The sequence below is a fragment of the Pangasianodon hypophthalmus genome, chromosome 26, assembly GCF_027358585.1.
Source record: "Pangasianodon hypophthalmus isolate fPanHyp1 chromosome 26, fPanHyp1.pri, whole genome shotgun sequence".
Classification (NCBI taxonomy): domain Eukaryota; kingdom Metazoa; phylum Chordata; class Actinopteri; order Siluriformes; family Pangasiidae; genus Pangasianodon; species Pangasianodon hypophthalmus.
The window spans coordinates 11,488,260-11,506,971 of NC_069735.1; the positions used below are offsets into that span (position 1 = coordinate 11,488,260).

At 38.6% G+C, this 18,712-nt stretch overlaps 3 protein-coding genes across 9 annotated transcripts; 1 reads left to right on the forward strand and 2 right to left on the reverse strand.

The window, feature by feature from the left end:
- Window positions 1-1,362: 1,362 nt before the first annotated feature.
- Window positions 1,363-5,042, forward strand: LOC113537508 (proteasome subunit beta type-8). Of its 5 annotated transcripts, none has more exons than XM_026932015.3 (7): window positions 1,363-1,437; window positions 1,688-1,878; window positions 2,351-2,492; window positions 2,649-2,760; window positions 3,095-3,224; window positions 4,444-4,648; window positions 4,873-5,042. In XM_026932015.3, exons 2-7 carry the CDS (start codon window positions 1,732-1,734, stop codon window positions 4,959-4,961), a joined length of 825 nt encoding a protein of 274 aa, XP_026787816.1. In that variant the 5' UTR covers window positions 1,363-1,437; window positions 1,688-1,731; the 3' UTR covers window positions 4,962-5,042. The 5 variants fall into 5 exon arrangements, with proteins under 5 accessions (XP_026787816.1, XP_026787813.1, XP_026787817.1 ...); XM_026932012.3 differs by having other exon boundaries at window positions 1,363-1,433; XM_026932016.3 differs by having other exon boundaries at window positions 1,369-1,433; window positions 1,729-1,878.
- Window positions 5,043-7,272: 2,230 nt separating this feature from the next.
- LOC113537507 (proteasome subunit beta type-8) lies at window positions 7,273-10,261 on the reverse strand. Of its 3 annotated transcripts, none has more exons than XM_026932007.3 (7): window positions 10,174-10,261; window positions 9,726-9,916; window positions 9,112-9,253; window positions 8,844-8,955; window positions 8,510-8,639; window positions 7,707-7,911; window positions 7,273-7,456 (listed from the first exon to the last, which is right to left on the reverse strand). In XM_026932007.3, exons 2-7 carry the CDS (start codon window positions 9,870-9,872, stop codon window positions 7,368-7,370), a joined length of 825 nt encoding a protein of 274 aa, XP_026787808.1. In that variant the 5' UTR covers window positions 9,873-9,916; window positions 10,174-10,261; the 3' UTR covers window positions 7,273-7,367. The 3 variants fall into 3 exon arrangements, with proteins under 3 accessions (XP_026787808.1, XP_026787810.1, XP_034156192.1); XM_026932009.3 differs by having other exon boundaries at window positions 9,726-9,875; window positions 10,174-10,239; XM_034300301.2 differs by lacking the exon at window positions 10,174-10,261 and adding an exon at window positions 9,988-10,087 and having other exon boundaries at window positions 9,726-9,875.
- A 1,556-nt stretch (window positions 10,262-11,817) lies between these two features.
- psmb13a (proteasome 20S subunit beta 13a) lies at window positions 11,818-17,792 on the reverse strand. Its single transcript, XM_026932358.3, has 8 exons — window positions 17,627-17,792; window positions 17,250-17,343; window positions 17,017-17,114; window positions 15,933-16,073; window positions 15,626-15,741; window positions 15,489-15,547; window positions 12,739-12,890; window positions 11,818-12,118 (listed from the first exon to the last, which is right to left on the reverse strand). The coding sequence occupies exons 1-8, from the start codon at window positions 17,686-17,688 to the stop codon at window positions 12,007-12,009; spliced, it is 834 nt and encodes a 277-aa protein (XP_026788159.1). The 5' UTR covers window positions 17,689-17,792; the 3' UTR covers window positions 11,818-12,006.
- Between the last annotated feature and the right edge of the window lie 920 nt (window positions 17,793-18,712).

Below are 18,712 nucleotides of genomic sequence, written 5' to 3' on the forward strand. Positions count from 1 at the left end.
GTCTTGGCTGTCAGTAAACTACAGCCATACATAAGTACATAATTGTTCCTGTTAACTGGTTTATATGTTCATGTATGTATTGTGCTTTATGAGGAAGGAAAGGCACTGAGATTATATAAATAATCTCAGTGCCTTTCCTTCCTCATAAAGCACAATACATACATGAACATATGAGATTATGTAGACTCCAAAGCCAGTGTAGGCTACAGTCCACAACTTTTCTTTGTGAAATATACTTTTCAGAGCAGTTGATTAAAGTCAGATATTTAATGTGCAGGGTTTGGGTGCCAACAGTGTGGTAACTGCACCATTGACTGAATATGTTATCATATGCAATGACAGATTAACCTTAGGGCCGTTGCCTATGGGCTTCTAAGTCCAAAGGGGTCATGAGATGTAGCCTAATTTTTAAAAAGTTTTTTTTTTAATGAAAAAAAGTTTCTGACTTTTCACAGATTTGAACACAGTCTTATTGGTTTTCATTTTTCTGAAGACTATACCTAGACCAGTCAAGCAATGCAGTCATGCATCTATGCATATTCATTAGCTACATATACATTTGGGTGATTCCTGGAAAATTTGAAAATGGAGTGAAAGTGGAGTAGTGGAGCTGCTAAGAGAAAAAAATATATAGAGAATGAGAGAGCAGCATTGGTTGATGTAATGATTCAGCAGTATAATTGTCTATGATACCGTCAAGACTGCTTCCAGCACCACCAGTGTTCCATTGCTGCTTGCAGTGAAGGTGAGTTAGTGTAACTGCCCATGGGCATCTGTGTTCTTAATCCGTCATTGATTATATGGTGTTTTCAACATTGATAGCAAGCAAATGTGATTTTAAATATGTTTTAGACGTATGTGTTTCTATTCTAAGGGCTTGACTTAAGTTATTAATTACCGGGTGGCCAGAATTTACATTTTCAGGGAACAATTGCTGTAGTTGAAGGAATACCAGTCTTCTATGAAACTGTGTGAAACCATATTCGATCAACAACAGTATTTTTAATATTAATATTTACACAGGGGCAAATTAGAGTACCCAATGTACCCAAAAATTTGTAAAGCTGAGCTCAGGCTCTAACTGGGGACCCTGAAGTTGTGAGGCAGCAATATTGTTGTTGTTGTAATTACTGTTATTATTATTATTATTGTTATAATACCATCCTATGAAATTACAGTACAACCCAGCTCCACAGTGTTCCCCCTTTTTATGTGTGCCATATTTCAACATAAATGTATTCATCCTTATTATATGACTTATTTTTGTCTTCGAGCTGTCTGTATAATTTACCACCAGACTGTAATATATGACGCGTGCACGTGTGAAGTAAAAAGAGCCACAGCGCGACCTGCAGGCAGGAAGTCTTCCTGAAAACTGAGGATGTGACCAGACGAGCTGCTCTCATTGGACAGCCGAGCGCTAAACCCGGCAGGTAGGTGAGGACTTTTTCTTCTTAAAACCTCATTTTTGTAATTTTCATATGAAAAAAAAAAAACGTGGGGTTTGATAGACGTTTGACATTTCTATGCATTTTTTTTCAATAAATACGGTAAAACAACCTAGTCATAAGCGAAAGTAAAATAAAGCAGCATCGTTTGAGCTTTCGGTTTCGAAAGTAAGTGGAAGGTTTTGTTCAGACATATGGACATATCATATTTCACAAAGTCTGTTTTTTTTTTCTTTCAGGAATTTGCTTTTTTTTATTCATTATTCATCGTTTTAAACAGAGCATGGCCCTTTTGGAAGTGAGTGGATCCTCGTCTCATTCCGGACTCGGCTCTCAGTTCGCCTCAAACCGGATGCAGTTTGTTGATCGACTGAGCCACTACAGCTTTGGGACAAAATGTCAGGAATTTGCTGTACCAGTTGGGGTTGATGTAAGCACTACGTTTTTTTTTTTTTTTAAATTGATATTTCTTTCCTTTCTTTGTCCAGTCGCCTATACTACAGTGAATGTGGGAAGAACCAATGTCTATAATGTCTTCCTTAATGGTGTTCTCTCTTACAGCCAAGTCACTCTGATTAATGCGTGTTCAACTATTTACCTGAAATTTATATTCCACCTAACAACAGCAGTCCTGCTTTATTCCTAATGAGCTTTAAGTCAGTCACTCCTGACTTGGTATAGCATACAAAACCTTGTGTTACATTTAAGACATTGTCTCAAGGTCTAGGCTGTATAGAAAAGTAGCTTACATGGCTGAAATAAAGGCAATGACACCAATAAGCACTAGCCTATAGACAAGCATTCATCACATCACTCATCACATACTGAGTATATATAAACTCTCTGTACCCCCAATGTATTGACGGCAGTCATACAAATAAATGTTCTTCCTCGTGTTTCAGCCGTCAGCCTTTCTGAAATCATGTAGTTGTGATGATGGGATATCAATAGACTTGAACCACGGCACCACGACACTGGCTTTTAAGTTCCGCCATGGCGTCATTGTAGCCGTCGACTCCAGGGCCTCAGCTGGACGCTATATTGGTAAGCATGCTCACATCTCATCAACATGAAGTACATTCACGTAAAGGCAGATCCTCAGAGTTCAGAATGATGCAGTGTACAAATCAACAAATTATATCATAATCCTAAATAGCTTTTTTAACCTTACTGTCAGTGTTTTTTGTGTGTGTTTATTAGCTTCAAAGGAGGCGAATAAGGTGATAGAGATCAACCCTTACCTGCTGGGCACCATGTCTGGTAGTGCAGCAGACTGTCAGTATTGGGAGAGGCTTCTGGCTAAGGAGTGCAGGTCTGTCTTAGCAAAATCTGAAGAGGTGGAGTGAATCCCCAACAGGATAAAGTTACCATTCTGTGTGTGTGTGCATGTGTGTGTGTGTGTCTGTGTGTGTTTATAACTGGGTACCCCAAAAAGTGGATTAAATATGCCCAAGCATAACTGCCATATCTTATAGCTATATTTTATATAATACAGCCTTAAAAATAAGATTGTACCATCACACTGTGTATTTTTTAACATGAAAATTTTAACATGTCTGATTATGGCATCATTCCCCTTTATTTGAATATCGGTTTCACAATACATTTTAATGATCTGTGTGTGTGTGTTTCATGTATGTCCTCAGGCTTTACCAGCTCCGTAACAAACAGAGGATCTCAGTGTCTGCAGCTTCCAAGCTGCTGTCCAACATGATGCTTGGTTATAGAGGCATGGGCCTGTCCATGGGTAGCATGATCTGTGGCTGGGACAAGAAGGTACAGCAGTCGTGTAGTCTGAGTCTTAAAGGCCCACTAAACAAATTTTTTCTCTAATAATAATAATCTCAACCAAACGAGGGAGAGGTGTGTGACAGACACATCTTCCATTAGGTAGATTTCCATTTTAGCAAAAATGAAATAATTATCCATCTTCTTTTGCTTAAGCTTTTATTTACACTCTTTCCAAAAGAAAATATTCAAGAAAATATTCAACTGAGCAGTCTAAGAAATGTCACACAATCAGAAAAACTACAAAACTCCACTCTGCTCCTCAAAAAAAAAGTTATATTAACAAATTTATTTTAATCTTGATTTAAAAACATCTATAGTACCTGCATTCCTAATGCTTCCTGTAGCACTAATCCAGAGTTTAGCAGTGATGTAAATAAAACATGACAGTGTAACAACCTTATACTGACACTTTGTGTCTTGTGTGTAGCAGAGCATCTGTTCTGAACACTAGGGGTAATGTTATTCACCCTCTTGTCATGGTGAAATGCTCAAAGATGTCAGAGGTAGAGGTTCATGTTGGAATTGTGATCTTGCAGGTACAGAACATTTGTACTCTCGTGCAGGCAGGAGTGTGTGGGCAAAAATGAAGATCAGGAGACAATGAGACATAAAAAGCCAGAGAGACCTCTTACCAATTACCAGTTCCTCCTTTTATTAGTATAATTTTGCAGAAAGAAGAGACCACTGTCAGTCCTGTTGTTTTCTATTCGCCTTACAAGATTAGGAGTAGAGGTGGCCCAGTGGTTAAGGTGGTAAATTGTGAGTTGAAATACCATGGTTGGCATTAGCCTCATCCGCACAGTTCAGTTGAAAGCATCTGTCAGATGACTAATTGTTAACCTAAGATTAGCAAATTTTCAGAGTTAAAGTTCTCCTATATTCTTAAAAAATAATGTGCCTGAAAGAGTTCTTTAGAGTGATTCCATATAGGAGAACATTTTAACAGTGTCACAGAGACCTAAAATATTTTCCCATCATAAATATTACCACTACATAGAAGAATCTTTGTGGTGGAAAATGATTATTGCGTTTATTGCAACAATAAGAAAAAGTACTAAAAAGCATTGATAGAATGATTTTTTGGGGGAAACAAAAATGACTCCTCTATGGCATTACTCTAAAATTGCTAATTGTTAAAATTGCTTTGTGTTCATTTAAGCATGCATACAAACACTTCTGCCTGATTTTTTATTGGCACCTGCAGGGTCCTGGTCTGTATTATGTCGATGACAACGGAACGCGTCTCTCAGGGAAGATGTTTTCCACGGGCTGTGGGAACAGCTATGCATACGGGGTGATAGACAGTGGCTACCGTGAGGATATGACTGTGGAAGAGGCTTATGAGCTTGGCCGCCGTGGCATTGCTCACGCCACACACAGAGACGCCTACTCTGGTGGAGTCGTGAACCGTAAGTGATATCCATCCATTACATACTTACTTAAAACTGGAATTTGTAATAAGGATGTGCCCAAATATTTATTGTCTAAAAGTACTGGTTAGTGATCATGAGGGTAAATAAATGATTGTTTACTATTTTGGACTGCATTGTAAAGTAAAATGACCATTATATGTTATACATAGTGCTTTCTTAATGCTCAGACTATGTCTCTGTGTTCTTTTATATCTTCTTAGTCTATCACATGAAGGAGGACGGTTGGATTAAGGTGTGCAAAGAGGACGTATCCGATCTAATCCATGAGTACAGGAAAGGAATGTTCTGAACCCACATGGGATTTTATACTACACAAACCCTGTATCTGACACAATTCATTAAAGAAAATAAAGACAGTTTTCAAACTAAACTCTAAAAGATGGTATTTCCTTTTAGATGGCATTTCCTGTAGCTGTGGTGTTTTCTTACACAACTTTTTAGCAGTGTCTTTACAGAGATTACTAAACATTACAGAATATTAATTTCATATTGTGGTCAATGTGGACAGTCCTGATGACAGCGTACTACAAAACGCCAAATGTTATTTCCAACACGTGTGTTTTGGAAAAAATGTAGCAATTAATTTATTATGCATTGGAACATGTTATAGTATATTGGGCATAGTAACCTTTTTAAAGACATGGCAGTGTTGAACTAGCTACAGAAATGAATCCCTGACAAGCAAGGTAAAGAGACTAAGCAGGGGATTGGTTATTATTGAACCTGCCGGCTCACGCTTCATAGTGCCAGTAAAAAGTCTGGCCGCTTCATTTTGCACCATTTGCAGGCGATCTAGAGCAGTCTTAGGCAACCCCAAATAAAGAGAATTACAGTAGAAAGTTAAAAACCATCCTTGTTTGGGTGGCACCATGCATATTTATTAGTAGTAGTTCTGGGATGAGCACACAACAGTCTTTATGATTACTGCTGCCTTTTCTCTGAGGTGCAGTATGGCTGCAATCATGTGAGATTATCTACTGAAATAAGCATGTGAGTTTTAAACGCTATTTCTCAGAACTGAAAGTACCAAGGTAAGTCACAGCACATAAGTCTAGATGAAGAAACACAAGGAACATGGCAGCAGTAGAGCATCAGGATGAATCAAGCAGTTTGAGATGATACAGAGCAGTAGAGGTGTGTTAGGCTCTGCCTCTGGCATCACACAGGAAGTGTAAGAAGTACATGCAAGATATCCAACCGCCAGAGCTTGGATGTCCCCCATGAAGAAAAACCTCCCCAAAGGTGATCTTGTCTTGCTAGTCCCATAACAAAGATATTATGGAAATAGAGACAGGAGACAACTGAAGGTTTACACCATCTTGGATCATGGATCAGACTACACCATTGAAGAAATATAAGCAAAGGTTTAAACAAAAGTTGTTTGTTTGTATAGTCAGAATTTGAGTAGCAGAATGTGAGGAAGGCCATGAAGATGTTGATATTGGTTCTGTAGTTTGGAAACGGCGTCTACCAGAGCAAACATGTTCTCTTTCTAAAGTACAGTACCCACGCATGAAAGTACCAAGTTACTGATTTTCCTGTTTGTCTCTACTGGGTCTGTAGCAACAGATTACCACAGCTGTTATAATACTGATAAAAGCAAACAATATACAGTATACAACACTGTATGATTTAAACAGGCCACCATTTTATTTTTGTTGACTTGTAGAAGAAATCTTATTATTGTAACAAAACCAGGGGTCTGTAGGATATTTTCTTTTGCATATTCTCTTTCGCTCACCAATATTTTTGAATGAGAGTAGTCTATATTGTTCTATATTGATGGACTGACAGTCTATATTAATAGATGCTGTTCACATCGGTATAATTCATTTTAAAGTTATTGAAACTCAATTCCCCACCACATTATTTTATACTGACATTATCTTCTGGTCTGGTCTGGTATCAACCTGGTACACTACATACCAGAAAACCTTACATATAAGTTACCTGTATTTGTAACACAAACCTTTAATCTGTTTTGTGTGTTTTACTGTATTATTTAATCTTGTTATTTGCATTATTTTATTCTATTTTGGTCATGACACAATGTTGTTGGTTCTTTTTTACATTTTAGTAATATTTGTCACACTTTTAGAAATATAGAAGTATAAAAAACTCAAATTCATCTTTGTAGTTATCTAAGCTCGATAGATTTTATCACTTACCCACATTTACCCAAAGGCAACCCCAGGAAAATGTTCAGTGGGGTGACCAATTTTGGTAGCACAAATCAAAGCATATCACAGTCTGTGACTAAAAATCACAGCATATCACACTCAGTGAATAAAGCGATTAATGTACAGAGGATATCAATACTCTAGGTGATATACATCACCACTTTAAATAACAACAAGGACATAGTATAGTAGATATAGTATCTATAGTATATAGATATTTATTTTTATCTAAAAAAATAAGTGTAGTTAACTTGCATGGACATCACAGAAGTAATTCAGGAGCAGTTTTGATATCCATATACTTATTTGTCAGTGTGTTGAAAAGGAAAGTCTTTTCTTATACACTTTACCTTATGCTCAGCTATGTTACATGTTAGGGGTCACAGCTACAGAATCACTTACTGTCAAAAAAGAAACAAATCATTTAGTGTTTGGTTTGAAAGCCAGCTTTATTTTCCATTAATGAATTGTGTCAGATACAGTATTAGTGTGTGAGTATAAAATAATCTGTGGGTTCAGAACATTCCCTTCCTGTACTGATGGATTAGATCTGATACGTCCTCCTTGCACACCTTAATCCAACCGTCCTCCTTCATGTGATAGACTAAGAAGGTATTAAAAAAACAGTTTAACTGAAAATCAGACATTAGCATAAACACACAGAGAGCATTGAGAGAGCACTTTTGGATATTTATTGCACAATATAATGTACAAATCCTAACCAATCATATTTATTTAGCCACAAAATCACTAACCAGTGCCATGCTTCTGAACACCAAATGTACGTGCATATACTTTTTTTTTATTATTATTAAAAAAAGGTTTAAGTATGTAAATGGATGGATATCACTTACGGTTCACAACTCCACCAGAGTAGGCGTCTCTGTGTGTGGCGTGAGCAATACCACGGCGGCCAAGCTCATAAGCCTCTTCCACAGTCATATCCTCATGGTAGCCACTGTCTATCACCCCATATGCATAGCTGTTCCCACAGCCCGTGGAAAACATCTTCCCTGAGAGACGTGTTCCGTTGTCATCGACATAATACAGACCAGGACCCTGCAGGTGCCAACACAAATATGCACGTTTGTAGGAATTTTAACAACTAAAAACAAAAAGTGATATTTATGTTACTTAAATGACTTAGATAACATACACATAAATGGAATCAAATTGCTTTGAATGAGCCTGTTTATTCTATGTAGTGTGCCCCCTGTGATCATGGGGTAGTTAGGTAGGTAGCAAGTTGTGTAGTATTGGAAGATAGATAAAAATGCTCATGACAGATCATTTGTATATATTACTGGCAGACACAGTAAAAGTGGGGTTAAGATTATCAAGAGCAAGCTCGACTCAGCCGTAATACTTGGTGAAGCAATAACTAGTTGATAAACTGCATGCTCTAGAACAAAATAGATTCTTATTTACTATATTTTTGTGTCAGTTCAGTCTGTTCAAGTATGTTAGGTGTGGTTGGAACTATTGAGGTGCAAGGCCTGCACATACTATGATTAAAAATGTCAAAAAATAAGTATTTATGCCATATTTAATTTGATTGATGAAACACAGAAACAGAACAATGTACTTGAACAGCTACTTCAAGGTGAATGGACAGTGAAGTTAAAAAAAAAACATCAAGTGCTGAAGTTAACTCTACCTTCTTGTCCCAGCCACAGATCATGCTACCCATAGACAGGCCCATGCCTCTATAACCAAGCATCATGTTGGACAGCAGCTTAGAAGCTGCAGACACTGAGATCCTCTGTTTGTTACGGAGCTGGTAAAGCCTGAGGACATACATAAAACACACACACAGACAGCATGTTAGTAATGTGTTATTTGTTAATCCTCATGGCTGTACTCTACAATAGTAAAGGCTACAAGATGTGCCAGCTATGCTTGGGCATGTTTAATGCGCTTCATATACACAGAATGGTAACTTTATCCTGTTGGGGATTCACTCCACCTCTTCAGATTTTGCTAAGACAGACCTGCACTCCTTAGCCAGAAGCCTCTCCCAATACTGACAGTCTGCTGCACTACCAGACATGGTGCCCAGCAGGTAAGGGTTGATCTCGATCACCTTATTCGCCTCCTTTGAAGCTAATAAACACACACAAAAAACACTGACAGTAAGGTTAAAAAAGCTATTTAGGATTATGATATAATTTGTTGATTTGTACACTGCATCATTCTGGACTCTGAGGATCTGCCTTTACGTGAATGTACTTCATGTTGATGAGATGTGAGCATGCTTACCAATATAGCGTCCAGCTGAGGCCCTGGAGTCGACGGCTACAATGACGCCATGGCGGAACTTAAAAGCCAGTGTCGTGGTGCCGTGGTTCAAGTCTATTGATATCCCATCATCACAACTACATGATTTCAGAAAGGCTGACGGCTGAAACACGAGGAAGAACATTTATTTGTATGACTGCCGTCAATACATTGGGGGTACAGAGAGTTTATATATACTCAGTATGCGATGAGTGATGTGATGAATGCTTGTCTATAGGCTAGTGCTTATTGGTGTCATTGCCTTTATTTCAGTCATGTAAGCTACTTTTCTATACAGCCTAGACCTTGAGACAATGTCTTAAATGTAACACAAGGTTTTGTATGCTATACCAAGTCAGGAGTGACTGACTTAAAGCTCATTAGGAATAAAGCAGGACTGCTGTTGTTAGGTGGAATATAAATTTCAGGTAAATAGTTGAACACGCATTAATCAGAGTGACTTGGCTGTAAGAGAGAACACCATTAAGGAAGACATTATAGACATTGGTTCTTCCCACATTCACTGTAGTATAGGCGACTGGACAAAGAAAGGAAAGAAATATCAATTTAAAAAAAAAAAAAAACGTAGTGCTTACATCAACCCCAACTGGTACAGCAAATTCCTGACATTTTGTCCCAAAGCTGTAGTGGCTCAGTCGATCAACAAACTGCATCCGGTTTGAGGCGAACTGAGAGCCGAGTCCGGAATGAGACGAGGATCCACTCACTTCCAAAAGGGCCATGCTCTGTTTAAAACGATGAATAATGAATAAAAAAAAGCAAATTCCTGAAAGAAAAAAAAAACAGACTTTGTGAAATATGATATGTCCATATGTCTGAACAAAACCGTCCACTTACTTTCGAAACCGAAAGCTCAAACGATGCTGCTTTATTTTACTTTCGCTTATGACTAGGTTGTTTTACCGTATTTATTGAAGTATCTCCATAAAATTGTCAAACACCGACAAACCTTCCCGCTTGTATTTTTTCCTTTGCACATGAAAGTTACAAAAGTGAGTTTTGAAGAAGAAAAAGTCCTCATACCTGTCCAGTGAAAGCGCTGGTCTTGTCACCTCATCAGTGTTCAGGAAGACTTCCTGCCTGCAGGTGGCGCTGTGACTTCTTTAACATCGCGCTTTGTGCTGTACAGTATATTCCACTGTGGTGGTAAATCATCTACACAGCTTTTGTAGCTATTTTTATGTTTCAGAAATGTAGTTAATAATATGATGCATGAGCATTGATAACCAAGTTTTTTTCTCATAAACTGACACATTTATTTATAATCCATTTATGTTTTTGCCTCACTCATTTTGTTTGTAAGACAGTGGCAATATAGACAAGGCCACATGAGCCACATAAGCAGGAATTAAATAAATGCTTGACCCTGAAATATATTAAATATGTTTGTGTAGAAATATTTATGATGTACTTTAGGGACTCTGGTGCAAATGTGGACAGTGTTGTATTTTGTTTGTTCATGTGAGACGTTAGAGGTTGTGTGCCACGCCGACATCACTGGGGGACACTGTTATTGCTAGCACAGTTACAATGGTGTTCAGTAGGAGAAAAAAAATTCAGACATAAGTGATAACAACCAGGTCTCACTGGTAGTTTCTAAAAACTAAAGAGCAAGAGCTTCTTTTCTCACTCTCCATTTTCTAGTAATGTTTAATGTCATATTAATGAGAAATCCAGCATAGATGTAGGGGGGACAGCTGGACTCAAAGATCCAGAATGGAATGCTGTTATAAGCCGATGCAATGCCGTCGTGCTGAGTAACAGCCAATAATCGACTTGGCTCTTTAGCAAACTATGAGATGACAAAATGTCGACGATGGCAGTATTAGCGTTAAAGCTTAAACTTAGGAACCTGACCTGTCTGAGCAGAGTGTGAGGACGTGAGAGAACTAGACAGACTAAAAACTAAAGGCTAGACAGACTAAAAAACTAAAGTCCTGTTGCACCACTCTTTTTAGGTAGAGATGAAGCAAGGGCTAAATCCCACTCGTGCCACTATCAGGAGGTAGTTGAAAAGCATTGTATGCAATGTAGGAAATCGTAAAACATTGCAAAATAAATCTTTTTACATTAAATGTGTTACTTATATGTAACACATCTCCAGTGTTAAAAATTCCTGTAAATTGCACAGAAGAGAGTAGATCCCCTACCTTTAGTTAATGTGAACAGCAACTTCTTAATGTTAAAAAAAATTATCATGTAGTTTCTTAGAAAAATGCTTCATTTTAAATTTAGATAATGTATTTATTCAGTCAAGGATGATTGTTGCTGGATAGAGGCTATACATCTGACTATAAAAGGAAAAGGTAAGTTTTGCTAGTTTTAATGTTTTACTGTGTGCTGCAAAAATCAAAAGATATTTTGATGCCAAAACCAGCAACCAAGAAGTACTAAATATTTGAAGTCAATCCACCTAACTGTAGTTAGTTAAATAAAAAAATATATATTTAAAACTTGTTTTAATAACATATTAATTGAACTGTACTCATCTTGTCTCCAACTTTGATATGACAAAGATATTGTATGAAGAAGTGTGGTAGACGGTAGCCTACACTGGCTTTGAGTGTGGCATTCATTATATTTGAATTAATTTGTATTAAATTCATTTGAACAATTCTCAATTCATCACAGCACACTTTAGTACATTTCATTAAAATTTTAATAATTAACAATTTGTCTTTGACAAAAGTATGTATCAATGTATTTTGCAGCCATAAAAATGAAATAAAAATGATCCCAGGACATCATGTATTTATTACAATACCATTATATCAATAATCATTAACAAAAGTATTGATTATGGTACTAAATGGTGGGCTGAAACACACACAACATGACTGATTGTGTTTTCTTAGCTCAGGCTGTTTCCATAGACTGAACTGTCTCGTGCAGTAGCTCCAGCTCCAGACGAACCACATTCTCTGTCAAAACTGGGGTTGTACCTTGCTTATACTTATACTTCTCCTTTCTAAAAAGAAAGAGAAATACACACATGCAGACAGAGCGAATTTTTTACTCCATAACTCCAGAGACTGTTGTGTGTGTGAAATTCCCATGAGATCAGCAGTTTCTGAAATACACAAACCCGCCTATCTGGCACCAACAACCATGACGTGATTAAGTCAGAGAGACCACATTTTTCCCCATTGTGATGTGAACATTAACTGAAGCTCTTGACCTGTATCTGCAAGATTTTATGCATTGTGCTGCTGCCACATGATTGGCTGATTACATAACTGGTGTGCAGGTGTAAGGTGTTCCTAATAAAGTGGCCTTCCTAATATATACTGTATGTATATATATATATATATATATATATATATATATATATATATATATATATATATATATATATATACATATATAGGCCTATTTAATCTTCTTTTTTGCATCTAGTATCGATGGCTTAAACAAGCATCAAAATATTAGGCTCCTAACTAGTCAACTAACTTTAGGCATTGAAAATAAGCTAAGACTAAGACTAATGTAAATCTCTGCCAAGCCCTAAATGTTAAAGATAATAACTACTGGAGTATAACGTTTTATATATACAAAAAAAATGTTTAAGTAGGAATTTATTCGTCTCACCTTGTGTCCTTGTATTCAGACTCCTGATAAGGTCTGATGTAATCAACCCCTTGTCTGGTGATCACACACAGGTCTATATTGTGACCTGAACCAAGATCACTCATGATGCCCGAATGGATCGCATCACGCACCAATGCCTTAGCCTCATCTAGCTGGATGACAGAATGAAAATGCAAATAATATATACAGTCAAGTCCATAACTATTTTAACACTGACAAAGTTATTTGTTATATGTTCTTTTAGCTGTCTACCACAGTATATTGAAGTTGAAATTAAATAATGGATATTAGTGCTGACCTTTAGCTTTAATGTTTGGGTATTTACATCCAAATCGTGTGAATGGTGTAGGAATAACAGCACATTATATATGGTCCCCATTTTTCAAGGGCCCAAAAGTAACTGGACAATTAGTTGCTGAGCTGTTCTGTGCCAGGTATGTGTCATTCAGTCATTATTTCATTTACAAATAAGCAGATAAAAGGTCTAGGGTTGATTTTAAGTGTGGCATTTCCATTTGGAATTAGTTGCTGTCAAATCCCAATATAAAGTCCAAAGAGCAGCCATTGCAAGTAAAGCAAGCCATCGTTCAGCTGAAAAAATCAAACCAAACCTATCACAGACACTAGGGGTGGCCAAATGAACTATTGGGTGCATGCTTAAAAAGAAAGAACACACTGGTGAGCTCAGAAACACCAGAAGACCCAGAAGACCACGGAAAACCACTGTGTTGGATAACAAGAATTCTTTCCCTGGAGAAAAACCCCTTCACAACAGTTGGCCTGTTTAAGAACACCCTCCAGGAGTTAGGCATATCTGTGTCAAAGTCAACAATCAATCAAGAACCAGATTAGAGTTCGAGACCAGATTAGAGTTTGCCAAAAACCTCTAAAAAAATCACATATAGTTCTGGACCAACATCAGGACCAACATCCTATGGGCAGACGAGACAAAGATCAACAATCAGAATGATAAGAAGAGTATGGAAAAGGGAAGGAACTGCTCATGATCTGAAGCATACCACCTCATCTTATGCTGTAGGCATGTATGGTTGCCAGTGGAACTTGTTCCCTTGTATTTACTGATGATGTAACTGCTGACAAAAGCAGCAGGATAAATTTTGAAGTGTATAGGCATATATTATCTGTTCAGATTCAGCCAAATGCTTCAAAAATCATTTGACGGTATTCAAGGAGCATACTTCAAAAGCAGCCCTTTTTTAAGGCAACAGTGAAATGATGCGCAATGGCCAAGTTAATCACCCGACCTGAATCCAACTGAGCATGCATTTCACTTTCTAAAGGCAAAACTGAAGGCAAATGCCCCAGTAACAAGCAGGAACTGAACACAGCTGCAGATTGTCAGCTACAGCCAAGGACGGAGTCGAAGAATTTGAGTGTCCTGCACAGAGCCTTGACCTCAAACCCACTGAACACCTTTGGGATGAACTAGAACACCGACTGCACCCCAGGCCTCCTCTCTCAACATCAGTACCCAGCCTCACTAACACTCTTGTGACTGAATGAACACAAATCCCCACAGCCATGTTCCAAAATCTAGTGGAAAGCCTTCCCAGAAGAGTGGATGTTTTTGTAACAGCAAATTGGGACTAAATCTGGAACGGGACATTCAACGAGTGTTATGGTCAGATGTCAACAAACCTTTGGCCAAATAGTGAAGGTCCATAAATATTTTCTTATTGTTATTTAAGCTGTCTTTATTGTTGTTTTAGCTTCAAAATACAACACAGCAGGCTGTCACCTGCAGAAGTTCTCTGATGACTCTGCAATCGTCGGCCTCATCACTGTGGAGGACAGAGAACTGATCCAGGACTTTGTAGTCTGGTGCCAGCGGAACTGCCTCCAGATCAATGGCAGCAAGACCAAAGAGCTGGTGGTGGATTTTCGCAGACACAGACATTTACCCCCGACACCGGTGAACATCCAGGGAATGGACATTGAGACAGTGGACTCATATAAGTACCTGGGTGTTCACCTCAACAATAAAATGGACTGGACGGACAACTCCACTGCATTCTACAAGAAAGGACAGAGCAGATTGTACCTGCTGAGGAGACTTAGGTCTTTTGGAGTGCAGGGAGCACTTCTTAAGACTTTTTTTGACTCTGTGGTGGCATCTGCTATCTTTTATAGGGTTATTTGAGGTAGTGGTATCTCTGCTGCAGACAGGGAGAGACTGGATAAAATCATAAAGAGGGCCAGCTCTGTCGTGGGATGCACTCCTGACCCAGTGCAGGTGGTGGGAGAAAGGAGGATGATGGCCAAGCTATCACGTATGCTGGAGAACAACTTCCACCCCATGCATGAGACTCTGGTGACACTGGGCAGCTCCTTTAGTGACAGGCTGCTCCACCCCAAGTGTGTGAACGAGCGGTATCGCAGGTCCTTCCTCCCTGCTGCTGTGAGACTGTACAACCAGCACTGCTCCCAGCAGACCCCACCACTTAACTGGACAATAAATCTCTGGTACTAACTGGAAAGTAAATCTTTGGTAACCCCCCCCCATCTCATGGGAACAGTGCAATAATGCAGTGTCACTTTAATACTGTTGTGTGTTTGTGTTTTTGTGCATTCTTGGTTTGTCTCTATTATATTTTTTATACTTACATTTTTTTTAGTTTTTTTTATAGTATATCTTTATATCTGCTGCTGTAACAATGCAAATTTCCCCATTGGGGACAAATAAATGATTATCCTATCTTATCTTATCTTATCTTAAAACAAACAGCTACCTCCATATTGGCTTTAAATCTGTCCTCCAGGATACCCATAGCAGCTAAATCACCAGATCCTGAAAAAAAAACATTGATATATTTAGCACAGGAGCAATATAATGTACATTTCTGTGTTGAGAATGTCACATGCTTACCCATGGCGAGATATGGACGCTTGTCCATGCTCCCAAAGGGTCCCACTGTGTAGAGATGATTCCCTGTGAAATCGACCCCTCCTAGAATTAAATTTGCCCCAATCATACCTCGATATCTGGAATATAACAGCCAGATGATGAACAATTAAATGGCAGCAAGAAAACTTGCACTTAGTAGAAATTTATGAGAAGACCTTCATATAGTGTCTGTAAAAAATTATGCAGTGCTAAAGCTCTCTGAAAGAAAAGCTATTATACATAAAATACAAACCTCATCACTAACACAGATGCACATATTCATTCCTACCTGAAGAGCATATCCTGTAGTATGTGAGCCGCCATGGTGACTCTGGGGTTCCTCTCGCTATTCAAGGAGAAAATGGTGAGGTTGGAAGAGAGCAATTCTGTAGTTTTAAAAGTGTCTGCCGCCGTCCCCGCACCGCAACAACTAAAACACATAAGAAAACTATGAATACATATATGCATTACATTCTGTCTTTCTGTGCCATTTTTATCTTACCATAATAGCATAATGTTTAACAAATTAAGACATTTGTGCTGTATAAAGATGCATTTTTTTATTATTATTTTGATATTGTTTAACTGAATTCCAATGAGGCTGACACAATGACTACATTTACACGCACATCAAATTCTGTTTAAGGTCTATATTCTTGATGCAGCCGTACTCCGAATACGATGTTTATATGCCTTCAGGCATCGGAATATTCCTGTATACATGGTTGTTGTAAGTATGCCTGAGTTGCCATTCCTAAATATCTAGCCTACAGCTAAGCATCTGTTAGCACCCACAATTCCATGCGAAATGAGCAGGCGCATATATCTCCTTTTAGTAGATTTTCTGAATAAGGTGTTTACATGCAGCAAATTTCTGATTAAAACAGACATATTCCAGGAGTGAGAATGAGAATTTGGGGAGTAAGAATATTGTCTTAATCTGAATGTGGTGTTTACGTGACTCAGTACTAATTAGAATATTGCCAAATTCTGATTAATATTGGAATATTGATGTGCATGTAAACATAGTCAATAGTGTAGTGGGTAATGTTGATGCCACACAGTTCCAGGGTCTCTGGTTCTGGATCCTTAGCTCAGGTTATTGTCTGTGTGGTGTTTCACATGTTTCACATGTCCCCGTGTCTGTATGGGTTTCCTACTGGTTCTCTGGTTTCCTCTTACCTCCACAAAACTTGCCAATAGTTGCTCTCTTCCAACAGGTGGACTGGCTATGCTAAACTGCCCCCAAGATGTGAATGAGTGCATGAATGTGTACTTATGATGCTGTGATGGACTTGCACCTGTGGGATAGGCTCCAGATCCATTGGATCCTCCCCACCCCCAGGTTTAATGAATTCCAGAGGTCGACTTACTATATGTTTGGAGCAATGTAGTGAATTTTGGCACACATTTTATCAGCAACTACTTCACTGGAGGTTGCCCTTGTGTCAGCTCCCAGGACCACACCATCCTACAAATACACACACACACACATGCACACAGGCACGCGCGCACAAGGTTTTCGTCAGATAAGGTTTACAGCAGGATATTTCTGATACTAGATCATTAAGATGTCATCCTATTTGGACAGTTTTCCTCTATTTACCTTAAACACCACTCCTGCGATCGTTGTGCCAGTCTTTACAGGTTTGGGCGCCTTGCTTTTCCCCTCACCCAGAGCATTCTCCAATAAAACATTTCTGAATGACAAGGAAATGCATCAGGACAAATGCAGTCATTACTCAGAAAAGCCTCTTTACATTTCTCCTTCAATACGGTTTTCATCATTCCTCCAAATCTGACTTTAGTTTCTCAGTGTAGTCCTAAACTACTCCGTCTTATTTAAAAACATGATTTTATATCGAATCACGGAACGGTGAAACTTTACTTTCGTTTTTGATAAACGTTGATGCTCTTCAAAAACCTGATCGCGCTTTTCACACACTAATACCACCAAAGGTAAACAGTTCAGTTTGAACATACCTTGTCGAGTTCTCGAAGTTAAAACCTGATACAGGTGCTTCAAATACGTGAAACTGTGCCATGTCCACAGGAAACTTTGCAGCTTGAAGTCTTCATACAGAGGCTGGTTTTGGATGCAGATACATTTCCGTGGCCATAGATGACGCTGTAAACCTGTGTGCAGGGTTGCCAGATCCTCGTTTTTTTTTTTTTTTTTTTTTTTTATTTGGGAATTAGTACTTCTGAACTGCTGCATGGAGTTTAGAAATCGGGAGTTTGGCATATATGAGATTAATTATATTAATCTTATGCAAATTTATATAGTCTTTTAAGCAAGCTTGCAGCAAAAGGAGAGTCAAGTCTACCAGCAAGTATAAACTATAACAAATACATGTACTGTGATTATGATTCAAATGTAATACATGTACAGGGGGCATGGTGGCTTAGTGGTTGTCCTCCGGGGTTGGGGTTGGGGGTTCGATCCTTGCCTCCACCCTGTTTGTGTGGAGTTTGCATGCTCTTCCCATGCTTCAGGGGTTTCCTCTGGGTACTCCAGTTTCCTCCCCAGTCCAAAGCCAAATTGGCATCTCTAAATTGTCCTTCGTGTATGTGTGTGTGTGTGTGTGTGTGTGTGTGTGTGATTGTGCCCTGCGATGGGTTGGCACCCCATCCAGGGTGTCCCCCACCTTGTGCCCCGGGTTCCCTGGGATAGGCTCCAGGCTCCCTGTGACACTGAGGAGGATAAGGGGTAAAGAAAATGGATGGATGGATGGATGGAATACAGTACATGGATGCAAGTGCAGGTTGTATTAAAAGGAACTAATGCAAACAAAACCAGAAGGACTAGACTATGCCAGTAACGGGCAAACTAGGAGGATTGACCAAAAAAAAAAAAAAAAGCCAAACCCAGCCAAATAATTAGGCCAGTACAATGGCCTCTTGGCTTGGATTCATGTGTATTGTAGTTAGAAAATAGATAGATAGATAGATAGACAGACAGACAACTGAAAAAAAATGGAAAATGTACAGGAAGTGTGAGACTTCTTTGTGTGGCTTTACGATGACTCATCAGTTGCTAGGCAGAACTGAGGCGAACAGGTTTTGCTC

What these genes read in the sequence shown, in the direction of transcription:
- LOC113537508 (XM_026932015.3), top strand. Translation starts at nt 1,732, where the DNA reads ATGGCCCTTTTGGAAGTGAGTGGATCCTCGTCTCATTCCGGACTCGGC. An exon ending in CTCAGCTGGACGCTATATTG is followed by an intron (nt 2,493 to 2,648) that starts GTAAGCATGCTC and finishes TGTGTTTATTAG; the next exon opens with CTTCAAAGGAGGCGAATAAG. An exon ending in CTCTGGTGGAGTCGTGAACC is followed by an intron (nt 4,649 to 4,872) that starts GTAAGTGATATC and finishes ATATCTTCTTAG; the next exon opens with TCTATCACATGAAGGAGGAC.
- psmb13a (XM_026932358.3), bottom strand. Translation starts at nt 17,688, where the DNA reads ATGGCACAGTTTCACGTATTTGAAGCACCTGTATCAGGTTTTAACTTC. An exon ending in AACTTCGAGAACTCGACAAG is followed by an intron (nt 17,344 to 17,626) that starts GTATGTTCAAAC and finishes CTTGTCATTCAG; the next exon opens with AAATGTTTTATTGGAGAATG. An exon ending in CTACAGGATATGCTCTTCAG is followed by an intron (nt 15,742 to 15,932) that starts GTAGGAATGAAT and finishes GTTATATTCCAG; the next exon opens with ATATCGAGGTATGATTGGGG.
- LOC113537507 (XM_026932007.3), bottom strand. Translation starts at nt 9,872, where the DNA reads ATGGCCCTTTTGGAAGTGAGTGGATCCTCGTCTCATTCCGGACTCGGC. An exon ending in CTTCTGGCTAAGGAGTGCAG is followed by an intron (nt 8,640 to 8,843) that starts GTCTGTCTTAGC and finishes GTATGTCCTCAG; the next exon opens with GCTTTACCAGCTCCGTAACA. An exon ending in TCTGTGGCTGGGACAAGAAG is followed by an intron (nt 7,912 to 8,509) that starts GTAGAGTTAACT and finishes TGGCACCTGCAG; the next exon opens with GGTCCTGGTCTGTATTATGT.